The following is a 20,865-nucleotide window of genomic DNA, read 5'->3' as shown; positions in this document are numbered from 1 at the left end:
GCGTCGCGTCGTCGCATTACGAGATACGAGGATCCGTAATTCTGCTGTCTGATTTTCTCTATCCTTCTCTCGTTTTCGATAGAGAAGGATCGTAATTTAATATCGGGCAATTTGTCCGACGTTCGGGAAAACGCGACCGACAGATTCGATAGATCCGTTTCGCTGTAAGAACGAAACGATGAAACAAACAGGAGGAGCAGCAGTCAGTTTATAAATCGTGGCTTGTCTTTGTCATCGAGGGAGATTCAGTGGAATCTGACGCATGGAGCCCCGTGTTGAAATTTTTCGTAGTCCCGGGAACGGAGAGGGCCATCGTTTAAAAAGGAGAAAGAGACGAGGAGAAGAAGCGGGGAGGGTAGAAGAGGAGGCAAAGATGGCGAAGAGACGCGAAGGGTGGCATCGGGGGGCTTACGCTTTATTGCGTATTTACATATTTTCACGGAATCCCCTCGACGTTTCATAAAATTCAACGTCTTTACAAGGGTCGGCGCGATCCCGTTCCCAGGACGCTTCGTCGACACTTTATACCTTTGAATTTCTGCGACAAAGATTTTCCCCCTTACTGGCAGTTAGAGTGGAGCACGAGTCGCTAGCGTTCCCTCTTATTTTTCGAGGGGATCGGTTCAACGAAACAGACCGACTCGCTCGCTCGGAGGAAAAGCACATTGCTGGATCGGGTGAATTTAAAATTGATCGGCGATGCTTTCGAGTATGTAAATCGCGTTTGGCAATTACCATCGAATATTTCGAGAATTTTTCACTCGCATTCTCTCGCTACAGCGAATGCAAAGCAAGAGCAACTGACGGTGGAAACTCGTAGATTGTGTTTCCGTCTGGAGGAACAAAGCGGAAAGTTTCTCGTGATACGGGTGTCGCGGTTCAAACTTTGCGTCGAATTTCGCGGCTCCGGAGTTAAACTCGAAACGATCCGGAAGATGCCGGGATCAAGAACGGATCAGAATAGCGGACGACCGATTCTCGTCGTACGGATCCGTAAAATCGAGTCGCTTTGAATTAATTAGGACGTTTACGAGCGCTCTGGTTCGCGCGGTATTTCAGTCGCGACTAGAGCCTCGTAAAATTCGACGGCAGGCTAAATTAAAGCCGTGACATCGCCTGGGGCGATGTATCGAAGTTAGCCTCGTAGGTTTCAAAAATTCCAAAAATCTACGGCTGATATCGTCGAGAGGGAAACGACGAACGATGGCCAAGGAATTTTCGAACCGCGAATCGAGTATGCCCTGAACGGACTGTATCGCGAGAGGAATGTAGTTTGCTGGCAAGCAGGCTAATTGAGATGTCGGCCTCTAGAGAGTAGAACGAATAGTTCAGCTTACCCTCATTTCCGTTTCCTCCCCTTCGAGATTCCCCGTCGAGCAGCCGGGGCGTGCTTAAAGCGTAACGACGTCGCTTCCGAATTATTAATAGCACCTTATCCCTTGGGAGCACCATTGTTGTCCGAGGTCTAGACCCTCTCGGGGTCGTCTAGTGGGTGACGACTGCCGATGACGATTGCGCGAGACCTACGCGATGGATATAGAAACGTACACACCACTCCAAGGGGAGAGCGAAAGCCGCGCAGAGGGAAAGACGCGCGTCGAGGGATTTACAGCTGCGTTCGCTCGCTCGTCAAAAAGAAACGGTCGTCTTTGTTTCGAAGCGACAGCCACCGTTGACAAGATGTAGAGTCATCGAGCACGATCGCAGGATCGATAAAACGTTGAATACTGTAAACTTTATCGACGCGCATTGGCGCGCTGCGGAATATTAACATGCAAGCTTTCACCGATCACCGCGACAAGTTCGACATGCAAAACCAAAGAGTCGTTAATCGTGGTTCAGACGACAGACGCTGTAGCCTCGAGACTCGATGTGAAGTCATCGTTTAGGCCGGAGATAGAAATCGGGTTGTTGAGGTTATTCGATGTGTAAACAGAGAAAACTCGTGGATAAATTGTAAGACAGAAAATATATTTAAATAGAAGCGTAATTATAAGTAAGAATACAATTTCAGCAGGTCCAGATCCGCACGCTAGCTGTGTTACCCAATAACTGAAAACCTCGAAGCCAACGTCGCCTGTCTACTGTTTATGGTCTGTCTTCATCGCAGTCTTTTGTCTACACGCTGTCGATGGCTTCAGCGCTTGAGAAAACTAAAAAGGACCAGATGCAGAGTTTTCTTAAAAGTGGTGACCACTTCAACACGGGTGAATTCCACGCGGATTTCCGCGAGTGCAGCTTCCGAAGGTTCTCGCCGTTGACGAGCGTGCGTTCGAGTTACCGCGTGCAACGCGTCGTTGCGTTAAACTCGAATCGACGCTCATTTCGTTCGAAATCGATGAACGAATACTCGACGAGCGTCGAGTACGACGTTCTCAGGTTTGGAGCAACGGTTGAGAAGCTGGCTGAGTTTTCGAAAAGAGATTAAGACTATGGGCGAGGCTACTCGGCAGTTGGTAGACGGAACGTACAGCCTGTCCGACGAGGCAACGTAACGTTACGTCGCGTGGATGTCTGTCGCCGGTGTTACAGGCTGTGCAGTTGCCGTTGCATTGTGCAAAGCCGGCACCCGGCCGCGAGACACTGAGTTACGAGCCACGGAAGGGAGGTCGCGACCACGTCCGGTTGTAATGCAGTTTGCGCAACAATAGGAGCCACAATAGGCCAAGGGAGCCACGGTAACGTCGCTCTCCCTTCGGAGACGTTGGCCTTTGACCGAGGATCAAAGCGTTGTGCTCCCTCTCGAACGTCCGACCTCGCATTATCCTTGCTGGCCGCAGTCCTTTAACGGACGACTGAGATCGACCGAATTTCGCGGTTAATGAAATTTCCCAATGGCGCTACGCCGCGCCACACCATTGTCGTTTTTATTAGTTGGCGAGTTTTAGCGTTTACCTTTCGATCCGAGGAGGAATTCGAGCGTGCATGGAGCACGACGCGACCTGGCGCGCCAGTCCATGTTTCGATGACATTTTTCGCCGGGGTCGCGAGAGCGTACCGTTTTCAACGAAGCGTACCGAGCCGCGAGCTTTCGCAAATGGTGCGAACAACACCGTTAAAATGGACTCTGGTAAACACCACGAGAACCAAAGCAATTTGATGGTAATTTTCGTTTCTCCGCGGTGTGCAGAGATACGATCGATGTGCTTGCATAGGTAGGACCTTATCGATCGCGCGCGAATTTACCTGTAATTATGACGAAACGCGATTCGGTACAGCAGGTCGCAAGTTTAACGAACTGGGACGAAACTGGTTCGAACGCGACATCGTCGATCGCGCGCAACCGAAAAAACTCCATCATTGGCACGGAGCAAAAGTTTGGTGGCAGCGATCGGCCAAAAAAGGACGCGCAAGGACCATCATTTGAATACCGACCGAGTTCCGGATCAGAATTTCAAACGAGATTTCTGTTTAAAGTATGCTTAATCAACGTACTTTTGCCGAAACTTTGATCGTTGCTCGTTAACGGATGTATTATACTTTGCTTTTTCCGGCGAGGTCGTTTCGTTTATCGCCATCGACGAGAAACTCGCGAACGGATCTCGTTTCTCGCCGTTTCCACCGTCAAGGAAAACTCAACGAACGAAAGAAGGAGAAGAGAGGGAAGAGAGCGGGTCGAAAGTTGATCGGTTTAAACCCGAGCGCGCGAGAAAAAGAACTATCGATTCCAGGCGACGAAGCTCATTGCGAACGGTCTAGGGCTACATTCGTATTTTACTTGCGACGCGACGATCGCGTGCAACTTCCCAGCGAAATCAATGGCGAAGTAAACGTGAACGTCGGTCGACAGCGTGAAATTGAATTAATCCTGAATTAAGAAATGGCGCGCAGGGTAGAACAAGAGCAAAAGAACCGCGAGACGAGCAAGAATTCCGATTGTAGGGAAATCGGAAAGTACCGGACGAGATGGTCGCGGCCACAGTACGGATAGACTCCTCTCGCGAATGTTCTTAGAAAACTTTAAATAACGTTTGTAAACTCCGGCCAAAGTAATTCGCGTAAGAAAGCCAGATTCGGGACTCGCGGTGAGTGGCGAATCGAGTTTTCAAGTTGAAGAATAATATCGCGTTTTCGCGGACGATTATATTACGATCGGGTTGCCATTTACTCGACGTTGCTACATCGTCAGCAGGATGCCGGAAGTCAAACGATCGATTACAAAAACCGACACGACGCGACAATCGCCGTGTCTGTGAGCTCTCGTTCAACAAGTTCCGTTGCTTTGCTCGTGAAATAATATCGAGAAATTAATCAACGATTTTCAACGTTTCCACCCGTTGAACGTTAATTCGTTTTCTGTTTTCTTCTGCCGAAAGTCAACGACGACCGAGTGGTTCTCTCGAGCGGATACAAACACAGCCACGTTGCCTTCCTTAATTAACTTACTATCCCGTTAAATTACGTTCTAAGTAATAAAGCGAGACGAGTTTCTTGATCCATCGAGCGCCCCGCGGTCGCTCGTCCTTCACCTTTGACTGTGATAGGGCACGGACTTTGAGTCGTGCTCGAACGAAACCAATTACTCGATCCTCGATTATGGATATTTGCTTGTCGCGCGCGTCAATACTGTCACTTAACAAGCAAATACCCAGATCGAGGCGAGTTAGATAGGGGCCGAATCTACATCATCAATGGACCACTACCACGGTGAAATAAACGCGCGCGACAATAGCGAAACGGTAAGCGTGGAAATTCTGTACGTGAAACGTTTAGCTGTTTCCCGATGATAGCAAGACCCATCGCTTTAACGCTTCGATTACTTGCCGTTTACAGCCTAGTGAAATTATTAGGGTTCATGGCGAGCAAAGTGACGCGTCCATCGCGTCCACGACATAATTAGCGCAACGACATCGTATTTCAGGATATGACGCGAGTCGTGATCGGCGGCAAACTATTTCCTCCCGTCGCAGAAACTGTAGGAACGTGTGACGTCGCGACACAGCGGTCGGAAACAAAGTGATCCGTAAATAGCGCGAAAAAGCTATTTCGCGATCGATTTCATTCGAATCTAGAACAACGACCATTTCCGTGTGCGACGGTATCGGGTTTCGGTATAACGCGCACCGAGCCCACACTCCGCCGGTTTTTCTCTCGAGCCGAGTCGAACCGAACCGAACCGAAAAACGGTGAACGCGAGCGAATTCGATCACGCGGTGATCTCCCGGTTTTGGCTGAACGCTCGAACAGCGGCATCGCGCGTAGACTGTGGCTGCGATTCGACGCGCGCGATATCGCTTACTTTTTGACTCGGCATGCACGATGCACGCGCACAGCTGCGGCTGCCTGTCGAGTTCCGACGGAAGTCGATCCCGCGCCAGCGAACCGTATCGCGTGCGACATTTGCGGCTCGTTTTATCCAGCGCTAACGAAACGATTCGTCCGAAAGGGAAAATAAGCGCGAGAACGTCGAAACTGCGTTGGCCAGGCGATGCTAATACGACGCATCGCAACCCGGCAAAAATCTTCCGTCTGCGGGGGAACGACGATGTTCGATCGAGCAGCAAGAGTGTACCAGCCGGTGGTAGCGTGCTAATTAAAACCGTGAATAATTGACCGTTCGCCGCTTTCCAATAATTAATTCCATCGTCGGTGATAACGTCACGATTCATTCCGTATGGAGCGCAGGGAAAACGCAACTGGATTCGTGTGGCCGCGACACCCGCGTACCGTCTCTCGTCACCTATACGCCGCACACACGTCGCCGCTTTATCCGCGCTTCGATATTCCTGACACGCCGACACGTTGCACACCGTTTGTACCGGCCGATTTCCCTACGTATCGACTCAACTTGCGCTTGTTATTTCCATAAACTAATACGATCGTTTAACGGTCTGTCAGTTGACTGAGCTTCGTGTCGCACCGTGCAACGCATCGTACTATATGGAAAATTCCCAGTCGGAATCGACGAGCCACGACCGCCAATCTATGCGCGGTAACGTTGCCCGTGAAATTTTATCTTTCGACTAACCTTTATCGCGGCCTTCTTTTTCCTTTTGTGCGAGCCATTCGGCTCGATCGGCGGCGCTTCTTTCAAATAATTCACGCGCGAGTCGATCGGCTTTACCGCGTATTATCTAGGAGAACGATGTGGCAAACAATGTCACGCGTTTCCATCAAAATATTTTTCCTGCTGACGGCCCTTGATTAATATATACTGAATAATATATTCAGCTACAAAAAAGGCATTCGTTTATTTTACGACCTTGGGGCGGAAGATAAATTACGAGAAGCATTTGCAGCCAACCAGGGGACGTTGACTGTGATTTTGCGTTGCAGCGAACGTAAAGGATTACCGCGTGTACCCGAAATTTCATTTCGCGCCTGGTACATTTCGAAAGACGCTGAAATTTGCAAGACTATCAAACGTGGTCGCTTAATCGCGCGCGAAAGAGGTCTCGTTATGTTAATGAGATTTTCGTGCGGCTAATAAGCGCGTCAATCGGAAGAAAAGGCGCCCGCGTTCAGCCGCCGAGTCCGCAGGAGAACGACACGGAAACGAGTTCGCTCGTTTCCGAGAGAAGGGGTAACCGCGACTCGATAGAGTGGCAAATGCGAAGAGAAATAGAGCGAATAGGTGGGACGATCGTATGGCGAAAAAGGCGACCGGTGAAAGGCAACTCGGGAGAAAGAGAAGAGTAGAGTCGTGGCAGGCGCGTAGATTGGCAGCTGCAGACGGAAATAGAGGCACCCGGAGCACGGATCGAGCGACAGGAACGCTCGATTGCCGGACAGACAGAGAGGGAGGAAAAAATTAAGAGCAACGAGGAGTTGAGAGCAAAGAGGACAGCGGATCGAAGTACGCGTCGCGTCGCGACCTGCCAATTCATGACCGCGTCGCGAATATCGCACTCGATCGCTGGACGCAACGACATCGAGATAACGCGAATTATCGCGCCGCCAGTCTGTCGTTGGCTTTGTTCATTCGTAAAGCAAACGGTTCCGCACGACCTAAGCGCACCGACGCGTTTCCGGGGCAAGGAATCGCCTTTCAAGAACGTGTCAATAATTTCGCGATTACGTAACCAGATGGTCAAATCGATCGGTGGGACAGGATCAGGTTAACGCAGTTCTTAGGTAAATCTCAAAATTCAACAACTATTCTCAAATTTCGAGCGAAACTAACTTGGAGCGCAGGAAACCCTAACGTAAGCTCTGAACTCGATTTATCACGTAGTTATCGAGGAATTGTTAATAGACGGTGCGTTTTAACAGAGTAACGTATAGCGGATTTGGAAACAGAGGGTTTTAATTTTATGCTTCTTCCTGAAACAGGAAAACTATATTCAAGAACTGTGCCAAAATTGGCACGAAATTATATCGAAATGCGACGAAGTAAATTTATTAATTTCTGTAAAACTGTTCACACAGTTTTTTCCCGAATGCTAATGAAGAAATAGGTTCACTTGCAAATTTGCTAGGAAGCTACGCGAAGCAGCTGACGTCGCGATATCGCACAATAGATATATTTAGACATATCAATAGCGAGCGATTATTTATTCGAATACACTAATTTATTTAATGCTAATTGTGTAAAAAAATAAATCAATGTACAAAAAGGAAAATGCACAATTGTTTGAAATTTATGGCAGGTTTGAGTCGTATTAATTCCGACTTTGATTCACTTATTCTTGTTAAGTAATTTCCTCGAGTTTGACGAATTTCCTTTGATAATTATGAATTCTAGAAATAAAATGTCGCAGTTTTATCCAATTTTCCAATGACGTATTGTACATATTTGAAATAAATTTTCACTACCATACTTTTAACGAAGATATTATTATGCAATTTACGAAGCACAATTTATTTAACGTTATAACATCTGTTAAACGAACTTATATGTCCGTCCTTACATTTTGCTTTTAATAATACTTTCCGCTTTATAACTTACATTAAACAAAACGCTACGAATGGCGACGTTGTCAAGTCCGCTACTTTAATTAATTACGTTAGTCAGTTTAATATTCTATTTTTTTTATTGCAATTACTTATATTAACGTTTTAAAAACGAATATAGATGATGGTAAAAATTATTACTTTTACTTCCATTGTATCGTAACATTTTTATATTTATTGTTTATTAACGAACTTCAATTTGATTGAAATAGTTGGTCAAGAACTAGTCAAGAACGTGTGTCAACGGACCGCTGCTACTCGCCACGACCCGAAACTAATTTTGTAACGCGCAATTTGCGTTAAACCAGCGATTTGGATACGAACGTAGAGTGAAAAATTGGTTCGTAAATGGACGAAGAAGGCGAATCGTTTTCACGGCGATAGCAAATATCGATGGCTGAAATAAAAGTCGGCTAAATAGAAACTAAAACTTTAGCGTCACAACGCGGAATACGCTGAACCGGTTATTTACGCGGTTTTAATTAAGTCACACGGAAAGCCTCTTGCGAGCATAATATTATTCCGCGGCTGATACTATCGGTTATTTGAAAGGTGGGTAAAACGTAGAGAAGACAGTGCGGCCGACCTGAATCGTTTGGAGTATTCGACGAATCATTGTAATTAAACGTAAACAGAGCTGTAGCCGTATGCGCGTGTTTCAGAAGGAGAGGGAAAGAGAGGGGAAAAGAGAGAGAGAGAGAGAGAGAAACGTTGAAGAACTGTCAGTAATTGCCAGACCAAAGAGCAAAGATGAAATAGTGTTTCTTTACGGAGTAAGAGATCACGGGAGGTTCACAGGTGATTCCGTGCATAGGGAAATTCAGAAATTCCGGTAAAATTCTTAATGTAATTACGTAGGATCAAAATGAAAAGGGAGAAAGATACGTTCGATACGTCTCCGTAATTCCGTCAAAGAGGAGAAAACTTGTAACCTCTTTCGAGTGTTCTCTACGTAACCTTACAACTGCTTCTCGTTTCGCTCGTTAAAATTGCCAACCGACCAGCGATCTCTTTTTGACTCGATATTTCCAACCGACGTCGAAGACTAATCTAAAAAATGAATTCGGTACTTTTCATTTGAAAATGGACAAAGACTCGTTTACCTGGAATCCCGTTAGGAATTCAACGTGGCTACGTGCTCGTAAAAATTAATAGATCTCCTAGAGACAAAAAAATTCGCGTAATATCCCAAAGCTCTGTAGACCTTTCTCTAATCGAAAGAAAAGACTGCAGTTTGCAGGAGAATATAAACGCTTCCGGTCATTCTAAATTTATCTACGATCGCTTTCGGAAACAAAATAATCAATTTCCTTTCGACGCTACCTACACATCTTGGCGCGCACTTTACGATCAAATGAAGAGGCCTTTCACATTTCCAGACACAGTTACCAAGACTGTTTTTGTTCCGTGTCGCTCGATCCGTCTCGTAATAATCTGCCTCAGTGACGACCTGTAACGTCCGGCCTTTATTTCCGGCTCGTTCGTTCCACCATCTTTCTCGTTACCTCATCATTGCCGCACTGTTACGTTACACGTGCGCGAGTGCTCGTTCCCGCTCACCGCCTACACCCACATCCATTGTGTCACGCGTGTTCGAATAATTCGCGACGACCGGGACGCTCCGTTTATCGAACCGACTTCAGTCATTAACACCGCTGCCGTGGAAACACCGCTCGTTGCCTTTGAATATTTATATACATACTATCAACACGTACCATGGCTCTATTTGTCATTCCTTATCGCCATTTCTGTCCTCCAGCGACGTCGTGTTTTGCTTGCCAGCGAATTCTCGATCGACCCAAACGACCGTCGAAACACGCCGCCAAGACGAAGAATCGAACGCGTCGGTGGATGGTTCGATCGGTCGTTGATTTCGGGTTTCCGCATCCGGTTCGATAAACGCGACTTTAGCATGTCGGCCTTATTAGCGCGGTTAATTCGGCGAAATGAGAGAGTGGGCTAAAGGACAGGGCAAAACCGTTTGAATCGCGCATCGGTTAAGCCGAGAATGATTGCCTCTAATTCCTAGCCAGCAGAGTAACAAGAAACTTCCTAATGCTTTCAACATGTTCGCTGCTGGTCGGTATCAGAGCTGACTCGCGGTAGTCGGTTTTTGTAGGGCGCGTACCGTGGGAGCCAGTTGCCTGCTGCCTCGAATCTCCATCGCGTAAACGAAACGGTCGCGCCGGTTCCCTCCTCTTCGATTAGAGGTCCGACCAAATTCAAAAGCCATCGGTGCACGGGATACGACGCTGCAAGCTTCATTAGCGGCGAATTCGATACGTCGCTCGGTACCAGACCGCTGCGTCTCTGATAGACGCGCGTTTTACCGGCGAATCAGTGACGATAATATTTGCCGGGAAGTTATCCAGCGAAATTAACAACTCGGACTCCGAGCATCGCGCTCGACGTTGCATCGTCCATCAGCTCTACTCGGATTTGCTACACTTTTGCACTATACGACTCTGAGCGGATTACTCTTCGCTAACGCAACCTGTTCATTCGCTGGATCGCGTTTAACCGCGACACCGAGAGGCGCAACGAAATTCGCCGTGTATCTAGCGACGTCCTAAGTTAAAGCGTCGTCTAGAGACATCGGTTGATACTATGAATTCCACGGAGGTTGTTTCAGTTTTACCACGATAGCCATCGAATCACGGGCAAGATGCAGCGAGACGAATTTAAGAGAGTAACATGTCGCTTTATTGCGAGAACAACGATAATGCGATGGCTAGGCAGCTGTGACCACGACAACGACGTTACATATCTTCTTTTAAATTCGCGTAATCTGCTCGGTGGAATAATTTCGCTAGACATCGCACCACGTGCGACCGCGTGGCAACTTCGCCAGAGTTTCGTAGTTTTCTACGAGTACCAGCTTCTGCGGCCGATATTTACATAAAATATCAATGATAGAATCAACTTGATCAAAGCGATGGATGCAAATATGGAGAAAGGCAATTTCACGAGATAATCGCACAGTCGGCCTCCCGCCACCCTTTCCTTTCCCTCCTTGTTGCTGAGTTATTCGTATTTAGAGATCCCCGCCATTGCCACGCCAAATAAAAGAGATGTTCCCTGGTTTCGCGCACACCGTCGCCTGTAAATGTGCGTACGCTTAGAACCTTAATAAACGTGCTTTCGTCACGGACGTGTATAGAAACACGAGCTGAAATTAAATGCGAGAGAGTGCAATTTCTCGACGCATTCCCCGTGGATCTATCGCGCGTTGCGTGAATTCCCTTTTATCGAAGATCCGCGTCTAGAGAGCGCACCTCGATGCTCGAGCGTCGCGAGTATCCTTCGCGGAGATGCGACTCGACGCGATGGGATGGAAATGCGCGCCAAACGAGTATATACATAGCCGTAAAGCGTAGAGGGACAAAAGGAAGTTAGGAGGTAAGGGAGGAGAAAGCAGGGAAATGGGACGCATAGCGAAAGCAAGGGTTGGCAGCGGAGAGCGGAGGTCGAAAGGAGAGCGGCGAGCTCCGACGCGACAAACTTCGAACAAGTCGAGCAGTCTGAAATCGAATGGAGTTTCGGAGACTTAGCAGAGTGAAAAATTGCAGGAGCAACTTTCACGATGCTCTGAGACCCATTAAGCGGCTCAACAAGTACGGTTCCAGTAACCGTTTTGTCCATGGACTTTGAATCGAGCCAGAGAGCGAGAAAGTGAGACTACGTGCGCGCTGTATTGGAAAAAGAAAGCAATGCAAAACGGCGCAGAGGTGGTATGGTCGAAGGGAAAATTGTTTGTCGGAATGGCGGAACGGGAGCTCCCCAAGGGGAAGAGTCCAGGCAAAAAACACCAACTAGGAAATACGCTGGTAAAGGAGCCAAATGCGACGATATCGCCCGTGCCTTTTAACCGAAGGTTGGCGAGCCGTCTCATTTACCACATTTTTTTCAGCCGGTTCTTACTCCGAACACGCTGGTTTAACGGAATGCGGAACAGTCGATTCTGCTTTTCGTTCAAATCAGCGTATCGACGACTTCGCTTGGGCGACGAATCTGATTAATTAGCTTTCCCAGGTTACAAGCGAGATACCGTTTCCCGCTTTCTGATTTTTCCCGATTTCCTCAGAAAGCGACGATGTCAAGAATGATCTCGTCCTGACTTCCTGCTTCGAGTGAACGATCAAATATTTCCAAACATCGTGTCGGGAATATCTGTGGGAAGTCAAATATCAAAGCTACTCGACGTCGCGCGATTATTCTTCTCGATGAATATCAGATCTTCCTTCGTTTCTTCGATGTTCGATCAACGGGAGCTGCAGCGCGTTTCGACGATCCGCGTCTCACGGCGACAATAACTCTATTGTTTTTAATCCTTATGCGGAACTCATTAAGAGAGGCGATCTTTGCGATTCGCTTTCATAGAAATAGATTGTATTGTTAGCGGTATTTCCCTTTTGCCATCTTCAACCGGTGCCTCGCTCCACGATCTTTTTCAATTTCATTGAAACCTCCGGCTGCAAGTTGAATTTTTTACAGAACCAAGAATCAACGGTACCTGCTAATTTGTAACTTGTCCATAGTCGAACTCGGTAACGAGTTCGGACGCAAACGGAATTTATTTAAATGGAGGTGGTCTTGGGAAAATGGCAACGAAGCGGAGGAGCGAATGAAAGAGCGTACGGAAAAAGCTGGAAACGGGAAAGCAAGAGCGATCGCGAGGTGGCGGATAAACTGCAGAATTCTAAAAGGAGACAGGAACATTCTAATTACTCTTTATGTATTCGAATGCCGTAGTATTCGTAATTAAGCAGAGATTTTCGGACAAGTCCGATTCTGCGAGAGGTAAACTAACTATGAAAATAGTAGGGGCGAAAGGGGAATAGACCAACTGCGTTCGAGTACGAAACTTATGGAAAGAAAGTCACTTACTCGTGAAACGTGAAAGCGAACACGAACGAACAAAGCGAGTGGTGTTCGTCATTTTTTCGATGCCCTAGTCCGTTCTGCTCTAGTAGTCTAATTCGGTTTAGCTTTCCCCTCTTTCCGACCAGCATCATTCTTTTTCGCGAGATTTTCTTCGGAGAAAAGTTTCGGCAGGTCTACTTTGCGAAGACGTGCTAGAAAACTTTAGTTTTATTTCGTTTGTCGTATAAAAAAACCTGCGAGTTCGATCAATTTCTCGTCGAATTCTCTCCTTGCAGAGTAGCTCTTTCGAACAGCCGCTTTCGCATCACGTATCACAACCTACACGTCCGTCTAATTATTTGTTTACCTATTTCTGACAGGATTCGCACTTTTCGATGTAACGCGAGTAGTAGATCGAAGAAACGTATACGGTTCCTGCCCTATGTACTTCCTGTTCCGGTATTTCAGTCGCTTCGCCGAGAGCTCGATCGTGCGTCGCCGAGCTTTTCCGTGTTTTACGCTCTAATTGGTTCATTTTCAAATTTTTTCTCGCTTCCGCTCTCGTACGAGCGTGTATAACCGCAGAGCCGAGGAATTTCGTAATAAACGCAAATCCTTGTTAAAGAGCGCGCGCGCAGCCCAAGGTGCCGTAAATTTTCGACAGCTTTAAAGGCAAACATGAAGGCTAAAAGCAGACGTAACCAAGTAAGCACAAAGTGCATACCGCGCTTTTCAGTCATCAACACTTTCGTGTTTCGTGCTGCGTCGCGTGCTACGAACGCCGTAGAAACGGCGTATTTTGACCCGTTGCAAGTCCAACTTCTCTCTGCAACGACACCGTACAGGGGACCATTCTTGCTTCATGGAAAGAGTAGGAAAGGTTAGGCTACCTAGAAATGCTCTCCGCCAAGGACACTTGTCGTTCGTGAAGCTTGGCGGATCTTCTGAGTGGAAGTCGCATCGATTAAACGCGGACCCTTCGTTCGTTTCAGATCTACCAAATTAAGAGGCGAGTTAAAATACGAAAATGTCGTCTGATCTGCCCGTTTTGGAAACGGAGAAGAAATCGGGTGTGTCGAAGATCGAGCGACTATTTCTCTTAGCATCGATCGTCTCGATCGCTACAAGCAGCGTAATCTTTGCTAGTAGTACTTTGCGAAGCGGCTTGCGAATCGACTACGTCCTACGTTTTACCACGCACGGGTCAAAAATCGAGACGAAACTCCGTGGAAACTCCGTGGAAACGAGGCAACAGCCACTCGAACGTTAATTACGGGCCGCGCCGGTACCGTTCGATCGAACCCCGTTCTCGTACCTTTGGGTTTAGTCGCGTTTCACGTTCAGCTCAAACGGAAATGATAGTCGAACAACGGCCTACTGTTTTCCCATTTATTCGGCGAACGATTGTCGTTGGCCTATGTAAATTGAAAGCGTCCGACGAACCACGACATTTTGCAATAACGCCTTCGCGACACGATAATCGATTTATCCCTTTAAAAATGACGAACAATGCAAAATTCGGGCGAACATCGTGCAATTTTTCGATCGCGCCACGATCGTTAACCGACAACGATGTTTCCATCGAAAACGCGCTATCTGATTTGGCTTAGCTCGGAAGAATGGTAGTTAGAGGACTTCTTGCGAGCCGATTCTCGTCGGAGCTTAAAGAGATCGGAGCCAGTGAACGTTCTGCGGATGGCGCCTCGTTGATCCCGGAAATCCACGAAAAAGTCTCCACAGAGCCATAACTTTTATCCTCCAACTGCACTTTCCTACTTTTCAGATCTGGACCCGAGATAAGGAAAGCCGCGTCTTATGTTCGTTAACCTACGTTAAAGAGGACACCCGACGTTTCTTCTTTTCTCGTTGAAACGGTTTTGCGCGATTCCGCGCTTTCAGAATCTTCCCTCTTCTGTTTGTTTCAAACCTGATCGAACTTTGTCAATTTTCTCTCCTCGCTTATTATCCGTGCGTTTCTCAATCGAGCATCGTGCGAGACGCGCTCACAGAAAAACATTCTCCAAGAGACCTTTTTGTTCGTACGTACTTCTAACAAACGCGATATCTATGTGTGTCAGCGTTGCGAGCTCATTACGACCGCTGTGTAACTCGCGAAATACGTACCATCGTCGAACGACCGAGTGTAAATGTCTGTGTCGTACCGTAGACTCACAATCGTACGCTGGTTCGTCGCTTCCAGCATTGAACTCACTCTATGTAAGTGCGATAAGGACCGAGTATCCTTTGAATATTCCGTTATCGTTTATACGCATCCCTTGTCAGCAGTTTCACCGTCGGAGAAGTATAACGTGGAGGGACGCGCGTACGCGCGAATGTACTACTAATTATACAGCTTTGTTTGTTACCGCTGACCGGCCACTGACCAACGTTGAATAATTCGAGGTATTTCGAACGGCGCGATACTTTGCACAGAACGTAGAGGCCGGCCGGGCCGTTTAACGAGTCCGTAATCCCTAACAAAAGGGGCTTAGCGAGCGGCAAGAGCTTAAGTATCGCGGCCGTTGCTTTAACGCGATTCCTCCGCAGAATCGATGCGATAACACTGACCGAACCAGCAATGCGGGTTAAATAAATCGATTCGATTTCAATACGCGTAACTAAACTTTAGCGAAATTCCGACTCGAGCCACGATAAACTTTTGCTTTGGAATTCTCTCCGATCGTGGATAGATCAAACCCTTCGCGTTATTGCCATTTTTATTCAATTAGCAGACTTCAGACTTCTCGCTATGCGCGATGTTTTGTGTTGGTGAAACAACTAATTTCGAATTTCAGGCGCAACACCGATGGTTCTATACATATTTACATATTTGATACATACATACATATTTGATTCTGTCTCTTGTTTAACGTTACATAGAACATGAGGTTGCAATTAATAATAGACGCTTGTGTATATATATATATATATACACATATAAATGTGTTTGCAAGATGTTCAAACATTCAGGCAAAACGTCACGTTGTAGATGGCTGATGTACGTTGCAGTTCGGTTGCATAAGAATTTTGACAAATATTCTCCGATCGATTTTCGTTTACTTCGTTTTCGTTGCTGCGTATATAGAAAATGACTCGTTATTCCGTTTGAAAGACTATAAAGAACAACGTATCGTTATTCGACAAGTCGTTAAAACCGAAGCATCGATAGTGTCTGATGATGACTATTGTCGTCGTAGTGGACTCTAACCAAATTCACTAGATACGACGTGTTCTTATCGTTGGAACAGCAATTATCGTTGAATATTTGAAATCATACCACCTGGTAAAATAATTCGACCAAGGTTCGTCGGATAGCTGGAAGAGTATTTGCACGAGCGTACAGAACGACTTGATGCCGTCAGCTTAGCCCCACGGTATACAAGGAAGTACACTTAGAGCCGAAGACCAGGCTGAAGTACCGTACAAATCTTACCGCAGGGGTCGAGTTTCCGGTTCCGCGGAAGCACATCTACCACAATGGCCGAACGATGTCGCCCAAGAGCTCTACCACGACCCCTCGGGCCTCATGAAGTTATTGAATTAAGATTTTTCCGCGAATCTCTCGCCATTTTTCCGATCACCGATAATCGATCATTAATCTCCTCTCTCTCGGTTACACTCGCGTCGTTTAACCGAAGGTACCGTCGCGTTATCAACTTAGCCACGATAATCATTCCTGCTGATCCGAAGGGAAACGTTCCGGTAGTTCGCCATCTACCTCAAGTTTATTTTAGCAAACGACGCTGACGGTGGTTCGGTTGAATCGCACGCTCGTGGCGACGTCTCAAACTTGCTCGAAGAAAATTATTAAATGTTTACGGTAGACGGTAGGTACGCGTAGGAGGATGGATGATATTTCAGGAATCGTAGAGTCGGAAGATCAACAGACGCGGCAAAGCAAGTTGGCGAGCTTTATTTCAGTGGAAAATAAGCGAAATAAGCGAAACGTTCCGGGAACCGCAGTAGCAGGAAGCGAATGCAGCGTTGCCCGCGATTCCACAGGGTTAGGTTTAGGCTGATAGAGAATTCAGCTGGCAAAAAGTTTTACAGCATAGACAAGAGAAAGCGGTGAAACGCCACTCCAGCTTTCCTACGCGACAGTTTGCTTATTTAAGCTCGGCTCAGGCAAAGCTCTCAAACTCGCTCGAACGCGGCTAAAGAAGGATGAAACATGGAACGACAGGCTCGACGAATGTTGCAGTTTGCCAATCGTAAGATCGAACTTCCAACTTAGCTACTCCACGTTCTAGCTACCGCAATCTTTGGCCTGAGTGTACGTCAGTCTTCACCGTGTAAATTGACCTTTCTCCGAATTGTATTCATCATATATTCACGCTGTTGCGCGAATAGCATCGATTCGCTATCGATTCTATCGTCGCTCAAAGTCCTCGCAAACGCACCGTGTCTTCATCGAACACGCAAACCAGTATTAGCGATCAAAGTCATCTCGTTCGCAGTACGAAATCAAATTTTAAAGTTGTTAAAACACGGTTTGGAAGGAGTTTCGTTGTTGCCGAGGTTACGATCATCCTCGCGGGATAAATTTCACGCCATCGATGCGGCAAAATTAAAAACTGCGAAAGAGGCGACACGTCGTCGGTGCGTTGCCCTTATGAAATCCTCCGCTCGCCGTTCTCTCGCTTCCAGTTGAGCGTCACAGCTACCCCGAAGCAACAAAAGTTGTACAAAACAAATACCACAAGCTCGCGGCGATGAAAGCGTTAACGGCGCATGCGAAACTTTTTGACCCTTTAGTTTTGACCGATCCTCGGATCGCGAAAGGTCTGGTTCGTCGACGTTTAGTATCTGCCTCTGTGTGTATTCGCCGCAAATTTTCTCTTCCTTCTGTCGTAGCTACTCCTTCTCCGTCCACCGAAAATGGATTCTCGTAATTCCGCAAAGCTTCTTTCTCCATCCATTATCGCGGCCCAACCAAGTCGGCGGAAAGATAAACGGAGCGCGGTTAATATATCCGAGAATGTGAAAATTACAGTTCCTTAGTTTACTCAATCATGAGCGAGAGAAAAGTCTATTGTCTTTGCTTAACGACAGCGAATCCCTTTACGTCCGTTAGGAAGGCTTCTCGTGTACCGCGTATCATTTTGAAGAAAAATGTCGTCGAGACGAGGGGCTGACTACTATTCGAACGTATCATCTACTTCTCGCCCGCTTACGTGATTACTAAAACGAGAGAGAGAGAGAGAGAGAGAGGAAAAAAAACAGAAAATACTCATCGTCACGAAGTGATGCCATCGTAATTCTGAAATTCCGTATATTCACGTAGCGAAGACAATAATTATCGATCGAGCAATTTATTTAACGTACCATTAGGTAATGAAATAATATTAGTAGAGACAGACATCGAGTATTCGATTTACGTAATTCCCGTGTAAAAGGGAATAGCTGAAAGCGTAATTTACCTCGTAGATGACGGATTATCCGCGAACGAGATGCGATCGCAACGTCGAACTCGTAGATTCGCGGTTCTGCGAGTTTTTATATGATGTCATCGCCATTTTCTGCGATGGGGTCGACACTAAAACCGAGCACGCGTATAAAAGTTAGCGAACATTACCGGTGCATCGCACGCGCCACGTTATATTCGGTAGGAAAAAATCGGGAGCTATTTGTAGTAGCCGCGCTGCGTCAACCGTCTCACCTTAATGCTCGTAACGTGCTCCACTAAAGCGGACGAGCGTAGTGTAAAATACGGATGAGACGCGTATATTCGCGCTTCATACCACCTACACCTGTTCATGGATATAACTAGCAGCCGTTCTCTGCTACTTCGTTGCTGTCGTTGTCGTTGGCAGGCGAAACGGTTCTACGAACCGTCGCGCAAAGCGAAACGATCGCGCTTCAAAAATCAAAAGCAGCCAACAGATTCATCAAATTTCCCTTCGAATACTCTCAAATCAAGCTGTTTTCGGATTCGTCTGTCTATTAACTCTCATTTTCGCCGAGTTTCGTCGAGCATTTGTAAATTTGATTTTCAAAAGTCTTCGCAGTTTCGTTCGTTCGCTGGTTCTCTGGGAAATGTACCACGTGCAAAACGTGTTGCTCGAACGTTCACCGTTTGCGGACAAAGCGAAACGTACGAAAGAAACACGCGTTGTCGCATCACGCTGCATCGGATCTTACACAGTCATTTGCATATTTAACGATGAAGCGAAGGTGCGCTAAACGACCAGTTTCAATTATACTCGCGAACAATGGTATACGCGCGCTGTCAGAGATACGCCAGATCATCGACGATCGAGCTGCTGACTATCGGTTCGAAATATTCTTCGTTTCGGGAAACGCAAAATGTTTACCGATGTATCTCGTTAACGGCGACGATACCGAGGAGACAGTGTAATCAGCGATCGCGTATCGCGTTTGATCTTCGAAGCTGATATCGAAAGGGTTTAACGCGTAGTTGCGTCGCCTTGTAATTTTCTATTAACGAGCCCGACCAGGCAATAATCAAAGAGACGGATCGATAAATGCGATCGAACGAATCGGTAGGTGCGTTCGAGTGTGCTAAAAGGCGAAGGAACGAGAAACGGTTGTAATTCTGCTAACTGGATGCGATGCGTTACGTTTGGTCGTCCGTAAAATTTACAGCACTTACCGTCGCGATTAATTAGTTAATCGTTAGATCGTGAAACATTGGTTCGTCGAAACAAGACGCATCGATGCGTCATCGAGGATATTCGACAGGAACGATGATTATCGTTGGAATGGAAAGGCAAAACCATACGGTATCGATTCCTGTGAACGGATTCCCGCTGTTTGTCGAACAAGCAATCCGGAGAAAGAACACAATGGGAAGCGTATTCCTGTTTGACAAGACGGGAATACGTTGCGTAAATACGTTCGTCATCGAACAGCCAGCACGGAGAAACGGTCATCGAAAATCGTCAGCGAGTAAAATACTCGTAAAGATCCGCGTGTGCTGCAAAAATGAAAGAGAGATACCAGTTGCTAGGAAACCGGCACATTCGTCGTGTCCCCTCGGAACGAAAGATTAATGAACGTATTAATAGTTGGCAACTTGGCAACGATTTTTCTGCTTCTGCTGCCGCAAAAGCTTAGTTGTTTTATGGGACAACGTTACCTCCAGGAGACACGACGCGACGTTTTCGTCCCGATGATCCGCAGCAAGAAATCGAGTCCAAGCGAACCACTTAAGAGATGACCGTAGAAAGAAACGTAGCTCGCGTTTGCGCTGAAAAGATGATATGTATGAAGCTGTAGGTGCGAACGAAGCGAAGAAAAGCGTTTCAACGACTATGGAAGCGCGTAACGAATAACCGGAAAATTGCAAATTCGTCGCGAAGATAGTTACGACGTTAATAATAAACTCACGCGATTTCTCTTTTCCTCGACAATGCGATCTTGTTGCGCGCTATTTCAATTTACAGGAACAAATACCGACACGAATTACATTTCGGTTGTTTCTGCTCGACGCCATTGGCCGCATTTCGATTCACCGAAAAATCCATAAGACAAAATTTATTGGAGACGTTGGTTGTGTCACGTCGGTTGGTTCGCGGTAGTCGCGACAACCGGAAAAAAGCCGGAAGACCCATTGTCCGGCGATGCAGCGAGTTTCCCGCGAAATATGATTTTTGCTCAACCAACTGTACGCAACGTGCGTCCGAACAATGCGGATTCACGGATCCACGACGGGTCCGAGGATTCTTCGCTTCGTCAGCGTGCAAATCCGTTTGCAGATTGCCGCCGGTGAATGGTGTCGTTCGAGCGTTCGTGCGTGCAGTCTACGGATTCGGCTAACCGCGTAATTAGCGACCGCCGATCCGAGACTTCACCGAGAAAATTTCCAACGATACACGCGATACGTCGCTAAATCGATCGATTCGTTTCGCGAACGCAGGAAGAAATGAAAATTACAGTAAGAAATTTTAATGAAAAAACGTGGATGATGGGCCTTGTCATGGCGATACAAGCATCTTCGATTTGGAACGTTGGTCGACGTTCGTGACGCATCGACGATCGGACAAAATCGAACCCTAGTCTGGAATAAATCGGCTGGCAATGATCTCGATCGGTGTTACGCGGTGGGTAACGGATAGAGAGAGAGAGAGAGAGAGAGAGAGAGAGAAA

At 46.9% G+C, this 20,865-nt stretch overlaps 1 protein-coding gene across 4 annotated transcripts in view; it reads right to left on the bottom strand.

The window, feature by feature from the left end:
• LOC117166243 (kin of IRRE-like protein 1) overlaps nt 1–20,865 on the bottom strand; it is a 253,136-nt gene that overhangs the window by 164,433 nt on the left and 67,838 nt on the right. The window contains exon 1 of one of the 4 annotated variants that reach the window (XM_033350045.2): nt 1,338–1,467. The exons of the other annotated variants lie outside the window; for them this stretch is intronic. Coding sequence (XP_033205936.1) covers nt 1,338–1,452 — 115 coding nt within the window. The 5' untranslated portion in view covers nt 1,453–1,467. Of the gene's footprint in view, nt 1–1,337; nt 1,468–20,865 lie in introns of those variants that run through there. 4 annotated transcript variants of the gene reach the window in all.

This window comes from Bombus vancouverensis, chromosome 14 (genome assembly GCF_051014615.1).
Source record: "Bombus vancouverensis nearcticus chromosome 14, iyBomVanc1_principal, whole genome shotgun sequence".
Lineage (NCBI taxonomy): Eukaryota > Metazoa > Arthropoda > Insecta > Hymenoptera > Apidae > Bombus > Bombus vancouverensis.
The sequence above is the reverse complement of the archived record's forward strand: the minus strand, read 5'-3'. Positions and strand labels throughout refer to the sequence as shown.